This window comes from Xenopus tropicalis, chromosome 5, assembly GCF_000004195.4.
Source record: "Xenopus tropicalis strain Nigerian chromosome 5, UCB_Xtro_10.0, whole genome shotgun sequence".
NCBI classification, from domain to species: domain Eukaryota; kingdom Metazoa; phylum Chordata; class Amphibia; order Anura; family Pipidae; genus Xenopus; species Xenopus tropicalis.
The window spans coordinates 126,185,036-126,208,816 of record NC_030681.2 but is presented as its reverse complement, the minus strand read 5'-3'; the positions used below and the strand labels follow the sequence as shown (position 1 = coordinate 126,208,816).

At 40.8% G+C, this 23,781-nt stretch overlaps 2 protein-coding genes across 15 annotated transcripts in view; one reads left to right on the top strand and one right to left on the bottom strand.

The window, feature by feature from the left end:
• The window catches only part of kif1a (kinesin family member 1A), a 106,682-nt gene extending 93,578 nt beyond the window's left edge, over positions 1-13,104 (bottom strand). For 11 of the 13 annotated variants that reach the window (XM_031902551.1, XM_031902556.1, XM_031902552.1 and 8 more), the window contains exon 1: positions 12,892-13,104. The gene's annotated coding sequence lies outside the window, so the exon portion shown is untranslated. The remainder of the gene's footprint in view (positions 1-12,891) is intronic. The other 2 variants (XM_012971268.3, XM_012971269.3) reach the window with 1 other exon arrangement.
• The window catches only part of LOC100498039 (allantoinase, mitochondrial-like), a 29,543-nt gene continuing 5,930 nt past the window's right edge, over positions 169-23,781 (top strand). Inside the window, exons 1-5 of one of the 2 annotated variants that reach the window (XM_031902561.1) lie at positions 169-268; positions 17,034-17,191; positions 18,321-18,472; positions 19,234-19,348; positions 21,176-21,322. In XM_031902561.1, coding sequence (XP_031758421.1) covers positions 184-268; positions 17,034-17,191; positions 18,321-18,472; positions 19,234-19,348; positions 21,176-21,322 — 657 coding nt within the window. In that variant the 5' untranslated portion in view covers positions 169-183. Of the gene's footprint in view, positions 269-16,107; positions 16,221-17,033; positions 17,192-18,320; positions 18,473-19,233; positions 19,349-21,175; positions 21,323-23,781 lie in introns of those variants that run through there. The other variant, XM_018094450.2, reaches the window with a different exon arrangement.

Sequence of the window (23,781 nt, the reverse complement as noted above, 5' to 3'; positions counted from 1 at the left end):
GCTCAACATGACACAGCATCAAACCAGCAGAGCTGTCTTTACACAGGTCTTTCCTTGCAGAGAGCCAAAACCAGACTGACTTACTGACTGGGAGTGGTCTATTATACCCAAGCCTCCCAGCATGCTTTGCAATTCAGTAACATCATGCGCAGATTACAATATAATAGTTTCCCAGCTAGGCTAATGCCTGTGCACAGCTACCAATCATTAGGACACACCTTTGTGTTTCACCAAACCCAGAGAAACCTGAACAATTTGGAAAACTCAGGTAAAAACTATTTTAAAGTTTGCATTTTTATATTCAAAAGTGTGTTCTACATCCTAGTTAAAGGATTTATTCCTGAGAGCACAATTAATGTTTAAATGCTTCAGCATTTCGATTTGCAAGCCAGGTTTCCACATGGCTTTTAACCCTATTGTTACCATGTTGGACACAGTAAAAATGTGTTTCATTGCTGAGAATGGTGTAGGACAGACAGGAGGAGTAAATGAAAAAACATTAAGGAGATTGTTTTTGTTAATTAATCCCTTGCCTTGCCTGTGGGGTGAGGGGGGCAAGGGGGACAAGCTTGTCAGTAGAGTGCACCGAACCTAGTTTATCGGGTTCGGCCAAACCCCCGAATCCATTGTAAGGGATTCGGCAGAAAACCAAACCAAATCCTAATTAGCACATGCTAAGGACAAATCCTGGCCGAATACCGAACCGAATCCTGGATTTGGTGCACCCCTACTTGTCAGTGATTCCAATGACTGTGCACAATGTAAACACAACCAGGAAATAGCACACACACACGTGGCTTTACCTAACTCCCGGAGGCAATGGGATGTGTGCAGGCAAACCCACGTATTGTGCACTCGGCAGCTGTCAGAGTATCTGTGTGGGCGCAGAATAAAAATTGGCATCAAAAGGGAAAAGTAAAGGCAGCATGACAGGCACACAGAACACTACACCACACAAATAAAGGCTATGCCATATGTACAGTAAATGCTATATTTTTATATCTCCTTGCATTTGTGTAACCCTTTTTGAGTAGAACATTTTACTATAATAAGGGAGAGGTTGTAGCATAGATTTGCTGCATGCACCCTGGGCCTGTAAGGCTGGATCTTATAAGTTAGACAATAGTGGACAGGACTGTATAGTGTGGAGTTGTTTAGTCGTTCCTTGACATATATTAATAGAGACAGAATAAACCATAGAAAGCTATGGAAAGTATCAGTGCCAGTGTATGAAATAAACACTGTTACCTATAATGAAACTATCTTATTCATGTGGCCAGAACACAATACAAAAAATGGGAGAAAGCTGCCATGAAGGCGCCATGAAGGCAATGTTCAGCCATTTATTTGCTCACCCATTCGTTTGGGATTGATATGAATAGAATATCATGTGTTGTATCTGTTTTACTAAATTTAAAGAGAATCTCCCATCCACAGCAGTCAATACTTATATATGTATATATCCTACCAGGGGAAACTCCACCCAAACACAACAAAATTTAAATCAATATATATATATAAATCAATTAAAGAATATGCAGCCTTTTCATGATATTTAATGTAATAATATGGTTTGGAACAGTTACCTGAGCCCAGCCCCTGTTCCCCTGCTGATCTGGTTGACTGTAACCGTAGTCAGGCCCGGATTTGTGGAGAGGCCACAAAGGCCCGGGCCTAGGGCGGCAGAAGTTTAGGGGCGGGGAAGACAAATCCGGCCCTGACCGTAGTCGACTGTCCCCAGCCTGTATCCTCCAAATCCCACAATCGCCTGTTATATCAATAAGGAAAGGAACATCACAGGGCAATGCATTGTGGCTATATAGTTCCTGCATGATGTCTGTAAGCTGTGGAGAACTTATTACAATGTGTAACATCAATGTTTTAGTTCATCCACCCCTGACAGGATTTCAAATGATGATTCATGTTTTGCAGCTGGATTTCAGCATATAAAAATGGTATTTATCCATACTTTTTGAAGGATTTCAGTGATAGGTATATTAGCGATGTCTGTGTTGTGTGGGGCTCTTTAACAAATCGTGTTTCAGAATCTGGAGACCCCTTTATTACATGTATAGATAAGCCAGCAAGACATACTGTATATATATATGCAAGGATACCTCAATCATTCACAAGCATTAGTGTTAATATTATGGACCTGAGACATTTTTAAATAGACTTCTACAGGGCAGATAAACTTAATCCAAGTCGGGGGGGGGGGGTCAGCCAGATGATGCTGTGTTCCTCATCAGCATTAGCCAATCAGTATCTGGTGCCTACAGTTTAACAATGCAATTGTCAATTCCCTAGTTAATAAATAATCCCTTGCACCAGTAATGTTCCTTTAAGTATATCATCCCATAATGAAGGGGACCCTCCCCAAGCAGAAGCACTAGAAGGCCCAATCTAATTGTAAGAGATCAGCTGTTTCTGTAACATTCCCCATGTCTAGCCAATGATCTACATTTAATGAGAAAGTCAAAATGCTAAAGTAAGTCTCTGGTGCTTTGAGGTCAGAGGGGTGAGGATAAAGCTAGACAGACACTATGGTTGCAAGTACACAGTACTCTGGATGCATGAAAATCAATGATAATGGAGATAATTAGAAAATGTGGGTACTGGTGTCAAGTATGCGCTCATGACATAGAATACAATTATAATATTATGTAGGTTTAAAAAAAAATAATCTCATTATTTAAGCTTTTTAAGTACCTATAAGAGTGTAAGGTATGATTTAAACAAATCTTCAATTTCAAGTGAGGTATGTATTACTGCCCCTGATCATAGCCAAAATGGATCACTCTCCATGGCCTCCTTTCCGCATGTGGAACATACAACATCTATAGTAGCCCAATGACCCGTAGTAAAACGTAGGGAAGCAGGGGCATGACAGATACGTTGGTCAGACTTAGCCACTCCCAGTTGCAGGTGATTGGTTGATTTGTAAGGGGTATAAAATGCTGGTAACTGTTCCCGCTTCTCAATCCATTTTAGTCAGCAGAGTAAAAAGCCCACCCTCCCTCCCTATAGAGGTGGAGATAGCGGAGTGTCCTCGGCGGGGTGATTAAGTTGGGGGAAAACAATGGTTGGGTTAGGAGGGGAGTTTTATAGTTAATTGGGGCTGGCATGCTTGGAACCTCAGGGGTAAGAAAGTGGATTAGGAGGTGAGTTTTGTTGGGTAGTTGGTTCCGGGCTAGAAGGGCAGCTGGCAGCGCCAGTTGCGCTGCGCAGTTATTGGATTGTTACAGTGTTTGGTTATTTAAAAGTTGGTTTGTTTGTTATACAAACATTTGTGTTATGTTTGAGATGTTTTGTTTCACATTTGTTATATATGTTATGTTTTAAATTAAAACTTTGATTGTTGTTAATAAATTATCTGCGGCCATTTTATCCCAAGAATTGGTGTCCGTGTGTTTATTGGGGATGGTAAGTAAACAGGTAAAAAGGAGGGTGTTGGTTGGGAGAAGGGCGGGTCAAGATCCAACGTTACTCATGTCATGCATCTATCCATTACAAGCTGTATTTTTGTTCTGTGTATAGTACTTTGAAAAGGTATAGTGTCATGAAAAAATGTAGAAAAAGATGCCTGACACTGATTTAATAAATACTATGGACAAACTTTTTTTGCAGAGGGTTGAGAATTGGGATTGGAAAGAAATAAGGCCCAACAAGCCCGCACTGGCAATCTGTGAATTCTGGTAAACAGTTGCTATTTAGGTGCTGGCCTTCGTGCACTTGAAATACCAGGGCATATTTTGAATCCCAGTCCAGACCTGAGCCCCGATCATGATGCAACTTTTTAAAAAACAAACAAACAACCAATCCTAACTGTGCCCATACACTCTGCATCAACAAAGACATTGATAGGCTGAAAAAGTTCCAGGCATTGTGCCAAGAGTACCCTGCACCCCTTGCATACCTGGAGTTCACCTGCAGCCCCTTTGGCAAGTATACCTAGGCTCATTTTACACAAGATATGACTGAAATACGATAAGACTGCAATAGCTGCAATGTTGGAGTCCCACTGTGCTCAGTATTACTATACCAAAAAAGAATAGAGTAAAGGCCCAAAATATGAACTAATTTCTGTTGTAATTCTTCCTGGGTGCCCAAGATCTATATCATTTTATTTAAAAAAAACTGATGCGTATGCCCCTGAGCCCACCAATTAGTGCCATGATACACATTAAAATGAATTACACCCATTAATAATATTTTTCATTTACAAAGAATCCACATTTCATGGAGCAAGGCGCAGACAGGGAGTGATAAATGGAGCATACAAGTCAATATAAATGGCAATTCGCAGTCTATAGGAAATGAAGCAACTGAGATATGGGGGAGCAGTTTCTCTAAACTTAAATAATGGGCTAAGTTTCCTGTGCATGGGTCGCAGGTACTGTGCATTAGCCTGCTCATTCTAAAGGATATATTGGAAATGCTTGCAATGTATTTTTATTGATAGCCAATATAGGTATAATTTCTACAATACTCTTGTGTTTTTTTATTATTTTTGACACTGGCTAACACGGTACTACAGTTTTTGTTTTATATTGGAAATGCAAATTGAAAATACTGAATGCCCATTATATATATAACCTCTGCAGACAAAATCATTTCAACGTCCATAACACTTAAAAAAAAAGTGGTTACTAGGGGAGAACTGATCGCATTTAATTTATATTGTACACTTACAGTATTTTTTAGTCAGCTTGATATAATGTTAATATAATGGTGAAACATATAAATGATTGTTACTCTCTGAAGCAGAAAATGTATTGACTTTTCATCTAAAAAGTAAACCTATATATAGGAAGGTTATTTATTTCCTTATAAAGGCCCTAGAGAGATCATAGATAGGCCTAAAGCTGTAAGGTAAATACCCTTTATTTAGAATGCAGAAAGTGTTCAAGTGCTAAGAGACCTATTATTGCACCCTCATTATGCAGCAAGTAGGGGGCCAGTGGCCGCTGATTGGGTGTGGGGACCCCTCAGGCAGCAGCATGGTGGGCCTCAGACACCCAGTCCGACACTGTTATCAGCCCAAGGCAGCCACAGCCCTTTAGCAGGGAAGATCTGTGCCCCCAAAGATGCCCCAGTAGCCCCCCATCTTCTCTTCTGCTGATTCCCTGCACATGCTCTGTGCTGCTGTCACTTACCTGAGCTTAGGGACCCACTCACAATATACTGTATATATAGAATATAAATGTCACAATATAAGGCTGATTAGTAAATAATACAGATAATTAGTACATGGCAGCTCTGAATCTAGTGAAACTAGCATCAGAATTGAATATTCAACCCTGTAGCATCAGCTTATATGACAGGCCAACCTCATTTTCTGCTTGATAATTTGCAACAACACCAAAGCTTAGCTTGCCCAGAGCACACTGAGCATGTGCAGTGTCACTGACACTTCTAACAAAATCCAAGATGTGCAAGCTTTACAAGTTGAAGGCTTGGATCATTGCTGTTACAGAGATGCTAAACCTTTAGGCTGGTGCAGTAAGTTCATATATCAATGATGGTATTTTTAGGCATATTCATTTAGTTCTTCTTTAAAAAAAAAACCCTTTTCACGAAATGCACAAGTGGATAATTTACATGCCGTTTACAATCAATGAAACATCACACAGTCTGCACATAAAGTTTTAGTGATCAGTTACTGAATTATACAGTATTTAAAAAAATGATGCTGCTTGGGATGCCACAGGTGCTTAGCAAGACGCGAAGAAGACCCCTCCATGTAAGGGGCAAAGTGGGGCCCTAAAAATGATACCGTTTCTTCAGTATTTGTCTGGAAAACAGCTCATTGACATTGGAGGTTTTGGGGCCCTTTAAAAAAACTGTGTGGGGTCAAAGGTGCTAGTCCCTATGTCTGCTTGTGTTTCATCCTCTACTGAACTGATGTGAACACCTATTTGTGTCTGTAAGTTACCCTCCCATATAGATTGTAAGCTCTATGGGACAGGGACGTCCATCCTCTTGTGTCTTTGACTCTTAACTTATTGTATCTTGTATTTATTTGTGCTTATTGTAATACTTTGTATTTATCTATTTTAATACCCCTGTTTATATTAATGTATTCTACTGTACAGTGCTGCGTACATAAGTAGCGCTTTATAAATAAAGTTATACATAAATACATATACATACATACATACAATCTCTGTAAAGTGCTACATAATGTCAAAACTATATAAACAGAGAATAATGATGGATTTCCATCTGTATTTATATTGTAGCTAGAAAAACTCACCAATCATCCTCCATATAAGCCATTAAATTACAAGCATAGTCATTAGTCACACGTTGCTACTTCATTAGTCATGCAGGGCTTTGCATCACTAATGAACAAACCAGTCACATGGGGAACTGTAGTACAGCTGTAGGCTCCTGTGAGGAGAGACAGCCTCACAATTTGTACTTGTTCATATCATCCAATTAATATTCAACAAAAGAAATGTACCTGTTGTATAAAATACCAACCACCTCCTCTGTGGAATATTACTATTATAGTATGCCATCCATATTGTCGAGGGTTGCAGGAACTGTACACTAGCCATGTCAGTGTTCTCTCCATGCTCTACATTCACACAAACTAGTGCACTAGCACACATACAATTTCATTTGCACACACGTTTAGACACACAATTAGACAGTTATTCAGACATTTGCAATTTTTTAAAAATATTATAGAAATGATCATTTTTGAAGAAGTGTGCAAGAGCACACACACACACATACATACATACATATATATATATATATATATATATATATATATATATATATATATATATATATACAAGAACAGCAGGAGCACACCCTGTAAACGATTACTTGCCCTAGGTGCTGGTCAAAAATAACTGATAATAAAGCAGAGTACCACACACATAGGGACTAGTGCAAAAAACAAAAAAGTATTTATTGAGTTATATATATAACTGGTCTGATGTTTCTAAGCAAACATCTGATTGCTTACTATAGGTCAAATTTTCCACTTAATACATTATGCTGATACACCAGGAGTTAGTGGAAACTGGTGTTGAGCTCTAACGCCCCACAGGCATGACACATTGATCCAATTTAATAAGAGTTAATTTGTTGTTATTTTTATTGTTATTATTGAAATTGCAACATAATATCCTGTACTGAGTAAAGGATATATATATACAAGACACAACACTATTATGTTATATACAGACAGGCATTTTACTGGAACAGATGCACATAATTAAAATTGCATGTTGTGGGGAGACAATAGGGTGATCCAGTGCAAGTGCATCACAGCTCAAGTGATATGCTCATACATGCCCCCATTGTTTTTTTGGAAATAACTAAGCTAAAACTAACACAGTCACACATAATTGTTTGAGAGTGTGTGTATAATATAATATACATTTTGGTAATTTCCCTATGGGAGCAAACTGTAAATTATATCCTTATAAATGGTGCTTAGTGATGTCATCAGTTATAATCAGAGCTTAGAAAGTATTTTCTGTCCCATGACTCACTAATACTTGTATATTATAATAAATAAAGTACCCCCTATTGTAAAATATAAGGATATTAGAAGTTACCATATACAGGCCATGGAACTCCTTGGTGACATACAAACATTAATTAAACCCAATAGGACTGTTTTGCCTCCAATAAGAATTGATTATATCTTAATTGGGATAAAGTACAAGGCACTGTTTTATTATTACAGAGAAAAAGGAAATTATTTTAAACATTCTGAATTATTTGATTAAAATGGAGTCTATAGGTGATGGCCTTGTAATTTGGCCATTTCTGAATAACCAGTTTAAAGATAATGGATTCTGTACCTATACCCACATGAAAGTTTATTATGTCTTCTTCACACACAAAATTCTGTTCCATTTGGTATGAAGGCTTTTTTATCCTTTACTGAAGGTAAGGATTTACCTTATGGAGATCTACCTTTGGGCATAACGTAACATTAATACTGATGGCTTACAACTTACTAGTTTCTCATCATTAACCATTTAGGGGAAATTTATGACCTTTAAGGTAGAGTGCAAAGTGCATAAAAAAGGCTGCAATGCACCCGGTATTTGCATTGTGCACACAGCCTGTTGCCTTTACCTGTCCCCATGAATACAGTGCTGCCTGCAGTCATCAGTATTGTATTCATACGATGCTGGTTGGGGAAGGCACCTTGGTGCCCACCCTCCCGCCTCCTAACCTGTATATCATTTATACCTACAAGTTACAGAGTGACAGATGACACAGGCCACAACAGGGCCCTGTCCTTACTACCTGCTCTATGGCAACCCCATGGGCCCCCAAATACTGCCATCTTCACCTCACGCTGGATTTTTGTTACCTTTAGATGGGGCTGTCCTAATGAAGTCTATAGAGATTGCTTCTGCCAAGGCATGTAAAAAAGGCGTTTTCTCTCTAACTACATCTATTTTTGAACACAGATGTATATGACAGACAAAAAGACGTTTCCTAATCCTCTACAATATACTTATTATTATTAAGGCAGTAAAGATTTTCTACAGTGCACTATGCTAATAATGTGTATTCCAGCACCTAAAGTGCACACATACCCTAACACAAGCATAACAATTCTCACAAAATCATTTATATGAAGGGTGGGTAATGAAAATCAGAAAGTAATACACTGTTGTGAACTGTTTATACAGTGGCTTGCAAAAGTATTCGGCCCCCTTGAACTTTTCCACATTTTGTCACATTACAGCCACAAACATGAATCAATTTTATTGGAATTCCACGTGAAAGACCAATACAAAGTGGTGTACACGTGAGAAGTGGAACGAAAATCATACATGATTCCAAAAATTTTTTACAAATAAATAACTGCAAAGTGGGGTGTGCGTAATTATTCAGCCCCCTTTGGTCTGAGTGCAGTCAGTTGCCCATAGACATTGCCTGATGAGTGCTAATGACTAAATAGAGTGCACCTGTGTGTAATCTAATGTCAGTACAAATACAGCTGCTCTGTGACGGCCTCAGAGGTTGTCTAAGAGAATATTGGGAGCAACAACACCATGAAGTCCAAAGAACACACTAGACAGGTCAGGGATAAAGTTATTGAGAAATAGCCTAAAAAGCAGGCTTAGGCTACAAAAAGATTTCCAAAGCCTTGAACATCCCACGGAGCCCTGTTCCACCGATCATTCAGAAATGGAAGGAGTATGGCACAACTGTAACCCTACCAAGACAAGGCCGTCCCCCTAAACTCACAGGCCGAACAAGGAGAGCGCTGATCAGAAATGCAGCCAAGAGGCCCATGGTGACTCTGGGGGAGCTGCAGAGATCTACAGCTCAGGTGGGGGAATCTGTCCATAGGACAACTATTAGTCGTGCACTGCACAAAGTTGGCCTTTATGGAAGAGTGGCAAGAAGAAAGCCATTGTTAACAGAAAACCATAAGAAGTCCCGTTTGCAGTTTGCCACAAGCCATGCGGGGGACACAGCAAACATGTGGAAGAAGGTGCTCTGGTCAGATGAGACCAAAATGGAACTTTTTGGCCAAAATGCAAAACGCTATGTGTGGCGGAAAACTAACACTGCACATCACTCTGAACACACCATCCCCACTGTCACATATGGGGGGGCAGCATCATGCTCTGGGGGTGCTTCTCTTCAGCAGGGACAGGGAAGCTGGTCAGAGTTGATGGGAAGATGGATGGAGCCAAATACAGGGCAATCTTGGAAGAAAACCTCTTGGAGTCTGCAAAAGACTTGAGACTGGGGCGGAGGTTCACCTTCCAGCAGGACAACGACCCTAAACATAAAGCCAGGGCAACAATGGAATGGTTTAAAACAAAACATATCCATGTGTTAGAATGGCCCAGTCAAAGTCCAGATCTAAATCCAATGGAGAATCTGTGGCAAGATCTGAAAACTGCTGTTCACAAACGCTGTCCATCTAATCTGACTGAGCTGGAGCTGTTTTGCAAAGAAAAATGGGCAAGGATTTCAGTCTCTAGATGTGCAAAGCTGGTAGAGACATACCCTAAAGCCTGGCAGCTGGAATTGCAGCAAAAGGTGGTTCTACAAAGTATTGACTCAGGGGGCTGAATAATTACGCACACCCCACTTTGCAGTTATTTATTTGTAAAAAATGTTTGGAATCATGTATGATTTTCCTTCCACTTCTCACGTGTACACCACTTTGTATTGGTCTTTCACGTGGAATTCCAATAAAATTGATTCATGTTTGTGGCTGTAATGTGACAAAATGTGGAAAAGTTCAAGGGGGCCGAATACTTTTGCAAGCCACTGTACATGCCATTTAGACTTGGTGTTCACTATGGATACCTGAAGACATGAACTGTTGCACTAGGGGTTACTCAGAGAAGGCAGTTTGAAAGAGGCAATATAGGGAAGCATTGCTTCTTATAGTAGGGGCAGACAGCAGTATGCAGAAAATTCTAGGTACCAAGCATTCCCCATAATTGAGCCCATAATTGTTTTAGGAATTTACAGGTACTTAAATGAAGAGGAAAGGCCCAGACACTAGGCCTGTGTTTAACATAGCATTTTTTCTTTAAATAGAAAAAAGGAGCACCAGCCCAATACAAATTTTAGCTATTGCAATCTCTGGGGGGTGCCTAAGATATTGGCACCCCACAATAAATAGGGATTTTCTGGTCCTTTAAAAGGGGTACAGAATCACTTTCCAATTAAACATTTTCAATGCTTTTAAAATTCAACTGCAGCTGAAAACAGCATTGTTCTGTCCCTTTATGCGCTGCTGGTTTTGTCTTTTGAAAGGATGTAGCAGAAGACAGACTTGCATATTTTTGGCTCTGCTACACTGTTTCAACCACAAGGGCATGAAAAATAAAGGGACAAACAAATACTGCTCTCAACAGAAGAAAATGTGGAATAAATGTATTTTGGAAAGGTGCTTGTAATTACAATTTTGTCATAAGGTTACATTTAATTTTTGGGTTTACATCTCCTTTAAGACAGACAAAGCTATAGAGTAAGAGTAGAACTGGCTAACTGGACCTCCGAAAAGAAACTGCAAAATCAATTTTTCCAAAACCTCAAATGCTTATATGAAATGTTAGAGTACACAGGTGTCATGAAGATGTGGCGTATTACTGTCAGCCTCAGTCCTCTGCTACTGAACTACATCTCCCATGATTTCCAGCTTGTTGTTGTCTACTCAAGGATGACTGCATTGATGATAGTGTTCCCCAATTGGAATGGCTGGTGTAGGGTATGCTTAGTCTTATCATTCCACAGCTCTGTTGTGCCAAATTAGGTGTCTAGCAGCTAGTTACCCTCAGGTTCAGTAACCTAGTTACCTAGTTAGTAACCTAGTTACCTCAGGTTCAGTGGGTGCAGGTAAAGCCACTCGGTACTGAATGATGTAGCTATAATGGATATTTCAGTTAAGCTATCTGCCCTCATTTACACAATTAAATCATTACTGAAAACCACTAGACTGCAATATACAATTCTATATAGCTGTTATCTATCTCTTCAGGAGAGCATTCTGGAATGGCTGGCAGAGAACTGCTTACCCAAGCTCCTCCTTACCAGAATGGGAGCCATCACTAAGCTGCCAGTCTGTATAAAATGGCCATCCATAATTACTAAGTACCTGGGGAGGATGACCCCTCCCTGTTCTGCTATGTAAACCAATTACTTGCCAGAATAAGAGGAGTCAGCGCAATGGGTGTAGCCAAAAGCATTAGCGTTTGCAGTGTCATAGCGAAAGAGGCCCCATAACCCCCCCATCCAAACACATGTTATGTCGGTCTCCATTACACTGTCTGCCCAGCTGTGACGTGTATATGTACTGTTATTACATGACCCATGAATAACACAATGAGCAAGCCAGATGACACATAGTAATATAATTTGTGTATGTTCGTCACATCTTCATGGAATCAAACACTGTATGAATCAATCTATACCATCCAGGGCCAAGTCAATACTAACCATACCTCAAACTGCCCAGTCTAATGAAGATATAGAAAAGGAACGTCTAACCTTGAGGCTCTAGCTGAACAACAACTACCAGCATCAATGGCTGTCTGGGAACGCTGGATATTGCTGTTCAACAACAGCTGGAAGGCCCCAGCTTATACATCCCTGACACAAAGGAGGTAAATAAGATGTTGAAATGAAACTAAAATATATACAAAGAGCCAAGGACATGGAAATATCCCAAGAAACACATATACTGCATAATAGAAACATGCAATACATAAAGGTAGGCACAATATCATACTGCATATAGTGAATTATATGCGTCCCAGAGACATCCATCATGTTTGCATCCCCCCCATATCCCTTAATGTTAGCCAGCTGAGCAGTGCAGCAAATAATGGGTTAAAGACTGGTACAGGAATGTCCCATGGGAGAAAGAAAGGGGAGGGAGAGGGAAGATGGAGCAAGAGCAAGGGAGGGCAGAAGAGGAAGAGAAAAATAAGGAATAGGGAGGGGTGGTGGAGGAAAGGATTGAAGTAAGGTGAGATGGATGGAAAGAAAATAAGAAGACATTATTATGGGACAGGTCCTGTCCAATAGATGAGCCCAACATACACCAGCTGCACTGTAGTACTTATAATACAGCATATGGATCCAGAAATTCATAAATGGAGTGTGGAAGGATAGCATAACAGGAGGAGATGGGAGAAAAAGGAATGATGAGAGAGGAAGGAAGCAATACAGATGGAGACAGAGAGAAAGGGGGCACTCAAAACACACAGACAGATGGAGAAGTGAAGGTTAAAAGGAATGGCATAAGGATGGAAAAACAACGGTAAAATCAATAGCCAGAAAGGCAGACGCCTAGAAGTCGCAGCCAGTAGCAAAAGGATGGGAAGTCCGCAGCGCAGGATAAAGGACACGGTAGAAGCCATAGGGCGGTACCTGGTTTGGCGATGCTCTCACTGGCTCCCTGTGCGCTGGGGCATTAATGCTGGCCTCTCAGTGCCAATCCCAGGCTGCTACTGCTACTGCTACTGCCGGGGCTGCTACTGCTGGGGCTGCTGCTGCTGCTGTGTCACAGCTCCCCGGTGCTATGGGCTTCTGTCCTCTGTCTCCTGTTTGTCCCTCCGGCTCCCTGCCCTGCCTGTCGCTGCTGGTTGGCTGGAGCTGCCTGACTGGGGGAGGAGGGACTGTGGGGCTGGGGAGGCTCATACATACAATGATGGAGAGAGGGGCAGGGAGGGGCGGGGGGAGAGCAGGTGGGGAGAGAGGAGGGTTCGGCTGCTGGTGCTGAGGAGGGAGCAGTGACGTTAGTGCGGAGAGACTGCTGCTTCATCACTGCACCAGCACCGGGAGACAGGCAGGAATGGGAGAGACTGCTAAGAATGAGCAGAATGAACACTAGGCAGGCACCTCACACACAGACTGATCCCTATGCACAGGCAGGAGTGAGAGGCACATCCATAGACTGACAGATACATAGCAGGGAATAGTGCTTGTATCGGTATGCACAGTATGTAATTGTACGGGCAGAACGCAAGCTGGGAACCACAAATACATAAAATCAGATATAGAGACACAGATAAACAGTGTTCAGCTCTGTATTTAGCCAAATCTTTTAATATTGGAGTTTCGTCTATATGTTAGTTACTATATCTATGAATCTGACAATCAGCTCTCTATCAATCGATCTAGCTATTATCTATCTTTCTTTCTAGCTATCGTTTTATAATCTATACATTATATGTATATTAATCTATCTAAGGTCTATTATCTATATTGTCTATTCTTCCATCCTTCAACATCTTTATATTTATCTACCTTTCTATACATCAGCTATTGAGCCATACTGGGCAAATATCAGTTGGGCAGATTGTTGGTTTGGCCACAACATCCAATAAGCAATTAACTCAATTAGGAGGGACATCTATAACTACAATGTGTATGGCCAGCTTATTCTGGATTGAAATTGCTCCAACCCTGCAGGGGTGTAAGGATATTGGAAGATGACTCAGTGGCTCCCACAGGAGATATAGGGGTGCAGAGGGACACTGACTGATAAACTGATAATTTGTGTTTTAGTGTATGAAAAAAAAGTTGAGGGTGGCTCTAAAAAAATTTGCTTTTGGACCCATTAACTTCTATTTACACCATGCCTGCAACACACTACTGGGCAAGTAAGAAAAAAAAATCACAAATTAAATGTTATCTAAAATCATGCAAAAATGGAGGAGTGCTCAGAAGAGTTGCATGTTGAACAAATATATGCCTCTTTCTCAAGTCTGCTTAAGATGGCAAAGAAAAAAATATTATTGAACTAAAAAGCAACAATGCATTCTATACAGCCATAGAGTAGCTTAAAGGAGAGCTAAAGCCTAAAAATGAACATGGCTAAAAATACTGTATATTACATATTGCATTTGCTGTATCAACAGCTAGGTATAGCAGCCCTATAGCGGTAATGGCACAAACCTTCACAGTTGTTCAAAAAACAATCCATTTTGCATTTTGTGAGATCTTTTGAGTCAGTGACACTGCACATGCTCAGTGTGCTCTGTGCTGCTGTCAAAAAGCCAGGCTTAGGGGTTGACACAAATCATCAAAAAGAAAATGAAGTTTGTCTGTTCTAAATGCTGATACTACATGGTTGATTATTCAATTCTGATGCAGAATGTACTGGCTTCCAAGCTACCGTGTAATGTGAATTTAAATTAATAGCTACTAAGCCTTGTATTGTGACTGTTTTGTATTTATGCTGTATATTGAGAGTTGGTCCCTAAGTTAAACAACCCAGGGTAAGACCAGTGAAGCATCTCCTGAAGCATCATCAGTGGGAAAGATCATCACTGTTACAGAGATGTGGTTGCCTCCCAACAGGAGCAAAACAGATGAAGCTGATTTGGACCTGGATTCAATTGCACATTCTCTGTGTTGGTGATCACTTGTGATAAGCAAATTTTTTGCCATGCATAGATTCGCTGCAAAATACCACATTCCAATTTTTTTGTGAATCAAAAATATGCAAAAATATGAGCAAAAAGTCACAGGCTCAGCACAAAGGTCATGGTTGCATCAAATAAGTCATGCAGCATCAAAAAAGTTGGCCAGATTCACTAATCATTAGTGATCACAGAGAAGAGGACCTAAAGCACTAAAGCAGAACAAGGCAGTGCCCACCAACCTTACGGTGATACAGGGCCAAGTAGCATTGGTGCACAAAGCACTAGCCAGTCCCCATTGCCATGGTGAAGTCTAGCTTAGACATACAAGGACTAAGGTACCAAAGAAAAGTGATTAAGGAGGAGAATGGAAGATTTATATATATATATGCAAACCAGCCGGTCCCTCCAAGCTTGCTCATACAACAACCCCTATCATCCTTTTGCCCAGGTCCATGTGCCAGTTTATCAGCACTTAGCTTGCACATCAATCCCTTGCCACTTTGTTCTTCTGCCATCCCCAAATATCTGCCTGTATTGTGCCTGCATAATGGCAAACTGCCAAGAATTTGCCTGTGTAGTGCCACAGGGAAGGTACCTGTTTATTGTCTCAAATGGAATGGGGCAGCACAGTGCCTTAAAGAACCCTGCTACAGCCTGGAATGTGCCTGTATAATGGATAAGGGATCCTAGAAGCTACAATGTAATGCAACATGCAGACCTCTAACTTTCTGAAAGGTGCACCTGTAATTGTCCCTGCTGTGGGTGGTTTCAGTCTTTCAGATACTGAATTCTGGGACGTAATGGATAGGCTGGGGTGGTTTAGGGGGTTAATGGGTAGCTGACAGGCCTAGCACCTCATGGTCAGGTATACACCAAAGAAAGTAATTTGGCTAGGGGAAGAGGCTGGGACCAAGACAATTTAGGAGATTGTGCCACAAGTTTGAAAAATGTTTATGTTGATCTATACATCAGATATATTTAATGCAATAAGTTGACTTGCTCTTTAATTAATGTTCTGCTGCTTTTTTTATCCCAAAAACCTGTGTCCATGTTATGGATCTCTCAAATGAAAGCTCAGTTAATATACTCTGTTACCACTGTGCCTATATGGTGCTTTGTATAACTCCTGAAAGTTACATATTATCATGGTCTGAGCCCTCTAGAGCAAGTTGAATTATTAACCTTTACAGAGACAATCCATTGGCTCTCTATGCCCAGACTCAGGAGCAGTTCCTAGGGTCAATCCTACAGAACAGCAAACACATCAGCTTTAGTGGCCAGAGAGCAAAGATTACAGGGAGACCGAGAAGCAAAGAAAACAAGAGAAAGGTAAGGGATTAACATAACAAAATTGCTAATAAAGCAAAAGAGAAAACTGAACCACAATAAGACTTAGACATTAGATAAAATATGTAAACTACAAGAAAGTGCACAACAATAAAGAATACAGTGCAGTATGTTTGGGAGTAGTGAGTACCCCACCCTCAAGATTTGTATGGTAATTCTTCTCCGACAGGGACACAGTGAGATGACCTACTAACCAGACCCAAAATGAACCCAGGCAACTTAATGCAACTCAACAACAAATAGGAAGCTCCAATGCTTCTTTAAATGCTTAATATGAAGGGAGATGCTTTTAAATCACCCTTTCCAAAATGAAATTCATTTTCCAATACTTGCAAGAAGTATGCATGAGTGATGCACCTTTAAAGAAGCATTGGAGCTCCCTATTTGCTACTGAGTTGCAATAAGCCACCTTGGTTCATTTTGAGTTTGGTGAGTAGATCATCTTACCGTGTGGCTGCTGTAGGAGAATTACCATTCACTCACTTGGGACACAATCCTGTCACTTTAAATATTTTTACTGCTCAAAGTCGGTACATACAAACTAAGTTTGAGGGTGGGGTACTCACTACTCCTAAATGTTCTGCACTATATCTTTATTGTTGTGCACTTTCTTGTAGTTTATCTAAAAGACCTGCACAGAAGGATTAGGTTAAGGAAGCTGCAATCACTTCTCTACATTTACTTTATGAGCACGTAAAGCACCGAACACATATTGACTGTGTTATATTCAGACTTAAGCCGGCCATACACGCACCGATATTATCGTACAAAACCTTGTTATTTTTTTGTGTGAAGATATTATGGATGTACCACTGGGATCAAAGATCAGCATTGTTAGGAGCAGGAGAGTAGTAACTGGCAACACGATTTCTCCAGCTGATATAATCATCAAAGATGGCAAGATCGTGGGCATCCAGCCATGGGGGAAGCAGTCGATAACTGTGGGATCACAGGTAACACAAGACACTGCATGTGGCAATGTGCGTTTTCAATCATTTCTAATGATCTGTCACTTCATTTCTTCACTGGTCTCCCTGCATGTTCCTGGTCGTCTCCTCTCAGAGCCTCCGTCTTTTTACACAATCCACACCCACTGCGCTCTCTCGTCTTAAACCTTTCTATCTCGCTGCTCCTTACCTCTGGAACTCTATCCCTGAATCCCTCCGTAGGGAACACTCACTAACTCTCTTTAAGAAAAAGCTCAGCTGTTACCTTCTGGAGCACTAAAACATTATTTTGCCCAGTCCTGCGCTTAAGGGCAAATGCCCATACCTGGTGCACTCTTACCTTCCAATTTGTGCCTGTATGTTACCCAACCACTTAGGGGCACATTTACTAACCCACGAACGGGCCAAATGCGTCTGATTGCGTTTTCTTCGTAATGATCGGTATTTTGCGATTTTTTCGTATTTTTTGAGATTTTTTCGGCATCTTTACGATTTTTGCAAAAAAATGCGAGTTTTTCGTAGCCATCCGAAAGTTGCGCAAAGTCGCGATTTTATCGTAGCGTTAAAACTTGCGCGAAAAGTTGCGCCTTTTAAGTTTTAACGCTACGAAAAAGGCGCGACTTTTCGCGCAAGTTTTAACGCTACGAAAAAATCGCGACTTTGCGCAACTTTCGTAATGGCTACGAAAAACTCGCGTTTTTTCCGAAAAAATCGCAAAAAATACAAAAAAGTCGCAAAATGTTCGTTTCCAATCGGAATTTTTCCAATTCGGATTCAAATTCGTGTCTTAGTAAATCAGCCCCTTAGTCTGTAAGCTCTACGGGGCAGGGACCTCCTTCCTACTGTGTCTCATACCACATGGTATGTGTGTAATTTTGTAAGATTGTACAGCACTGCGTACCCTTGTGGCACTTTATAATAAATAAATACATACATACATCTTTGATCCCAAAAGCATATATAGTGTATTAACATGTTGGTTCATTCTGATTGACAGCTTTCCTAATAATGGTAACTCATGGTAGTTTGCAATGCACCTGAGTTATAAATGCTAGACTTCTGCTCAAATCTATGCCAGAGGCTAGTGTATAAACAACATTGAAGGCAACTAAACTTATATTTTTACTTCTTACAGCTTCTGGATGCTGGTGACCTTGTGGTCATGCCTGGAATTATTGATCCTCATGTTCATGTTAATGAGCCAGGGCGTACTGACTGGGAGGGCTACAGTACTGCCACAAGGGCGGCAGCTGCGGGAGGCATTACAACAATAGTGGACATGCCATTGTAAGTACAGTATAGTATTGCAGTATAGACAATAAATACTTGGCCTGGAAAACCTTAAAAATTGGAGTTAGTGATAAATTCTTATTAACAAACTATCACTTTGTGAACATTGCAACCCAAGATGCAGACCCAGACAAAATATGCTATTGCCCAAGTGATTTCTGCTACAAATTCCATTGTGATCCACCCTTTGCAAGAAAAGTGACCAGTTTGTGCCTATATAAGCGGCTGTTAAAACTGAAGTGTGAAGGGTAGTTTCTATTTTCAAACAGCAAGTTGTCTATAGTTGTTTCACTTTCTTATTTCAGTAGCACATTTATCTGCAGGTTATTTCCAAGGGAAATGCCTTTTATTGGACCCAGTGGGTACAGAGACACATAGTGAGCCACTAAGTGCTGAAGACTAAACTTTATATATATGTTCCAAAAAAATATATCGCTGGTCCCAAGTAGGGCATTAGGCAGTGGGTGGCAGACCAGCATAAATAACAGTTATTGACTTTTGCGGTGCATGCTTAATTTACCATGTTTTATAGTCGGGTGATACCTTTTTTCATGTATCTGCATCTCTTTCCCAAGCAAATATTGGACCACAATGGGGCAGCTTGAGCCCCAATAGACTGGAAACTTTAGCCATGTTCCAAGAAAATATGCCTACTCCCCTACCCAAAATAATTTGTGCTCCCCTCCAATGTTTTATTTATCACTGAATCTGTTCAGGTATTAAGGCATATTTCTCTGTACTAATTATTCTCCTTTCAGAAATAGCCTGCCACCAACCACCTCTGTAAGTAATTTTCTCACCAAACTAAAGGCTGCTGAGGGGCAGTGCTTTGTAGATGTTGCATTTTGGGGAGGTGTTATTCCTGGTAACCAGGTAAGACATTGATTCATGAAAACAGACAAACTGAGCATTGATAAAAACAGGGGAAAATTTGTAGGCAGATGCACAAAAAATATATAATCTGAAATAATCTGCTTTAGCTTCCAGATATATGTTAAAGCACATTTTTACATATACCTAACTGTATATTCATGATGTTACTTGTTTACTGCTTCAAATACCATTCTTCTGCCCCATAAAACATTCATTTAATCTGATACTCACAAATTTTTACAGGTCTGTGCCACATAAAATCTGTGATTTTACATATTCACTAAACCACTCAGAATGTTCCACTAGCAGCCAACTAGTCAACAACTCCAGACAACTTGAGAAATCCCTCCCAGCAGATTTTTTTCTCAATTTTTCTTCAGATGATTTTTCCCTCATTTACCCCAAAACTTTAAGCAAGTTTTATTCCTTATACACTATAGGGGTCACTTGTGAACCCAAGCATAGGGTGCAAACTGCAAAAAAAAGGAACAATCATTAGTCACTGTATTTGTGAATGGTGGGTGGAGGGGAACATAGGTGCCTCCCCATAGCCCCCTACCCACCCTGCACCTTGTGTGTCATTTGGATGCCTATTCATTTTTCATCCGTGCAGAGTGCAGTGGGCAGGGTGGTGTGAGTGCTCCTAGAATGAGCACTATGGGGTGCCCTCTAGTGTCTCTTAGTGCTATTTCACTTGCAAGTTGTAAGTTTTAATATAAAGGGTCCTATTTACCTACTGCGCAAGTTTTTGTTTGATTGTAACCTGTATAATTTGGTAAATACAGCCTTCTGTTATTGTAAAGTGCTGCATTATATGTTGACACTTAAGAGACACTTAGTAGTGTCATAGCAGCACAAAACCATGGAAAAGTTACGCAAGCATCCTGTATTGTCAGCAGTCCATATTTTTAAGAGGAAGAAGCCTATAAAGTTGTCATTGTGTCGTAAACATTGTGTTTTCATAGACTATTCGGGCCTAGCTGCCATCTAGCCAATCTATTTTGCCTAGCTACCACATCCCCATCACAAGCTCCAAAATGCCATATTTGAGTGTTTATTTCAAATAGTACACGACTGGGTATCTTGGTGCCACTATATAATCTATTGGGGGTCTTAAAGGGGAACTTGACCCAAACATATCTTTGAATAGTAAACAAAATTTCAAGCAACTTTGCAATATACATCAATGGAAACATTTGCAGCCTTTTTTAATTTTATAATATGGTTTGCTGATGACTACTAAGATTTTTTTTAAAAATGTAGTCGACTGTCCTCATCCTGCCTTCAGCCTCCATACTTTAAACTGCACAATACGCTGCACACATGATGTCAATAAGGAAAGGAACATCACAGTGCAATGCGGGTTATGTAGTTCCTGCATGCTGTCTGTAAGCTGTTGAGAAGTTGTTACAATTTGTAACATTGATGTTTTAGGCCCTCCTCCCCTGCCACCATTTTAAATGATGCAGAAACTGTTTTCATCTGTCTTCTTTAGACACAAAAAGGGACATCCCAAGGACATTGGATCCTGAGAATTGTTTCTATATCTAGTATATCCAATTTCTATTTAATCAAGCCAGGTAACTCAGATAACAGCATGTCCAAATCAAATTTCATCTCTACAGTGATTTTACAGTATTTTAGAGGATTGTGTGGGGCTCTTTATATCCATTGAGGCTTTTAGTATATCTTTAGCTTTACTTGAAAGACAGTGGGTTCAGTAGGGATTTATTAGTAATATGTAATCTATGTGTTATGTGTTAATAATTAAATCTTACTGGATTAACATGTTTCTGTATAACCTATTTGCATCTTCTTGACCAACAGTTGGAACTGGTACCAATGTTGCATGCTGGTGTAGCTGGATTTAAGTGCTTTCTAATATCCAGTGGAGTGCCCGAGTTCCCTCATGTTAGCCTTATGGACCTGCATTCCGCTATGTCAGAGCTTCAGGGGACCAACAGTGTTCTTTTGGTGAGTGGCATTTAGCCATGCCTCTGAAAATTGGTGGTCAGTTACCCTTTATTCCTCTATGCACAACAAAATTGTAGGCCTTATTTATTACAGGGATCAACACTGTTTTTAGCAAAGTGTGACCAAGAAGCTGACATCCTGGATAAAGTGTTTGTTTCAAATCATCCTCTCTGCCGTTGTAGTAGCCCATATTACAGGCCCAACTCACTCAGGGGTAGCCTCTCTGTAGCAGCTGGGCAAAAATTTGGACTGTAGTGCCAAAATTGGCTTCTTTATACACAGAAAGGGCCATGCCAAGGATATTGGGTCCTGAGAATTACACAGTAAAAATTTCACAATTGTTTCAATTTGCGTTTAATCAAACCAGGTAACTCAAATAACAGAATGTACAAATCACCATTTCACCTCTAAAATATTTACCCTGACTGACTTGCAACCTTCTGGAATATTTGTTTTTCTATTTTTGGCATGAACCACTGACCAGGGAATGCCATGTACTTGTACCAGCAGATTAGGCAACATCTGTACTTTTTTTATTGACACATTATACAAATAGCCAAAAATTAGGAATTCCTGCAGGAATCAAAAAGGCAAACTAAATATAAAGTCTTCCAAAACTCAGTCACCCAAAATGTATTGCCTCACATTCATGCCAGCCATATTTCAGTGATTACATTCTAATGAACAGCAGATGGCAGCTAGTAGAATAGTTTCAGGGATCTGTAAGGCAGAATACTCTCGGGGATCTGTAAGGCAGAATACTCTCAGGGATCTGTAAAGGTCCCCATACACGGGCCAATTCTAGCTGCCGATATCGGTCCCTTAGACCAGCATTTTTCAACCGCTGTTGCCTGGTGTGCCGTAGGCAGGGCCGCAATGTTTACTTTCAAAAAAAAATCCGGGCCCTGTCATTGGGGAAGATGCTGCTGAAGCCGCCGAAGAGTAAAATGCTGCTGGGCACCAATGTATTAGGGGGGGCCACGGGGCACACTGACTTATGGGGGCACTGCTGCTGGGCACCAATGTACTAGGGGGGCTGGCTCTTGGCACCAATGTACTGGGGGGCACTGCTGCTGGGCACCAATGTACTAGGGGGGCACTGCTCTTGGCACCAATGTACTAGGGGGGCACTGCTGCTGGGCACCAATGTACTAGGGGGGCACTGCTCTTGGCACCAATGTACTAGGGGGGCACTGCTGCTGGGCACCAGTGTACTAGGGGGGCACTGCTCTTGGCACCAATGTACTAGGGGGGCACTGCTCTTGGCACCAATGTACTAGGGGGGCACTGCTGCTGGGCACCAGTGTACTAGGGGGGCACTGCTCTTGGCACCAATGTACTAGGGGGGCACTGTTCTTGGCACCAATGTACTAGGGGGGCACTGCTCTTGGCACCAATGTACTAGGGGGGCACTGCTGCTGGGCACCAATGTACTAGGGGGCACTGCTCTTGGCACCAATGTACTAGGGGGGCACTGCTGCTGGGCACAGAGTTAAATTTTTTAACATTTTCTAATGGTGGTGTGCCTCGTGATTTTTTTCATGAAACAAGTGTGCCTTTGCCCAAAAAAGGTTGAAAAACACTGCCTTAGACCGTTTCGGCAGCTAATCGACCCGTGTATGGGGACTACCGACGGGCCTGCCCGACCAACTGATATCTCGCCTGAAATCGGCCAGATCTCGATCGGGCAGGTTAGAAAATCTAGTCGGATCGGGGACCGCATCAGCTCGTTGGGATCTGTAAGGCAGAATACTCTCAGGGATCTGTAAGGCAGAATACTCTCAGGGATCTCTTTGGAAGAATTCTCTTGGGTATCTGTATGGAAAAATATGCTCAGTAATAAAGCTTCTATCCTCTGTATTCTTATAAACTGAGGAGTGCACTTCCCTGTCCTTATTAGTACAAAATAACCCTATCAGTGTTAGTTTGCACAATCTGTTCAGTGTGGATTCCATAGTGATATGAATGGAACTCACTTTGTTGACTCTGAGCAGTCAAATCATTATATCATCCACCTTTCATCTTCCAGCTTTCATTTCTGCCTCATAGCCCTGCTTTATCATATCATCATCATTAAATCTCTTGTTTCATCTGTTTGTATTACAGCGTCTTTGTCTTCTTCAATGCTGATCAACAACTATTATATTATCATTTATTTTCTTCATCAGTTGTGGAGATTGCTCAACAATAATTCTGATTCGCGTGATTTTCTGATGCTTTGAATGAACAATGACCACTGATTTTTAAACTTTTTTTTTTGCAGTGCCCTCAGTAGCCAAAGATGCATGAAAATGTGGAGACCAATGATAGTTTTTGCTATGGTGGCAGCTTTTTATATTTTTTAGGGATTTCAGCTTTCTAACACTTTCCCTGAACATATTTAATTTGATGCAGTCTTTTGTATCTAGCGTAGATATCACAAAAGGGTGAGGAGCTAAAAAAATAATTATAGTGATGGC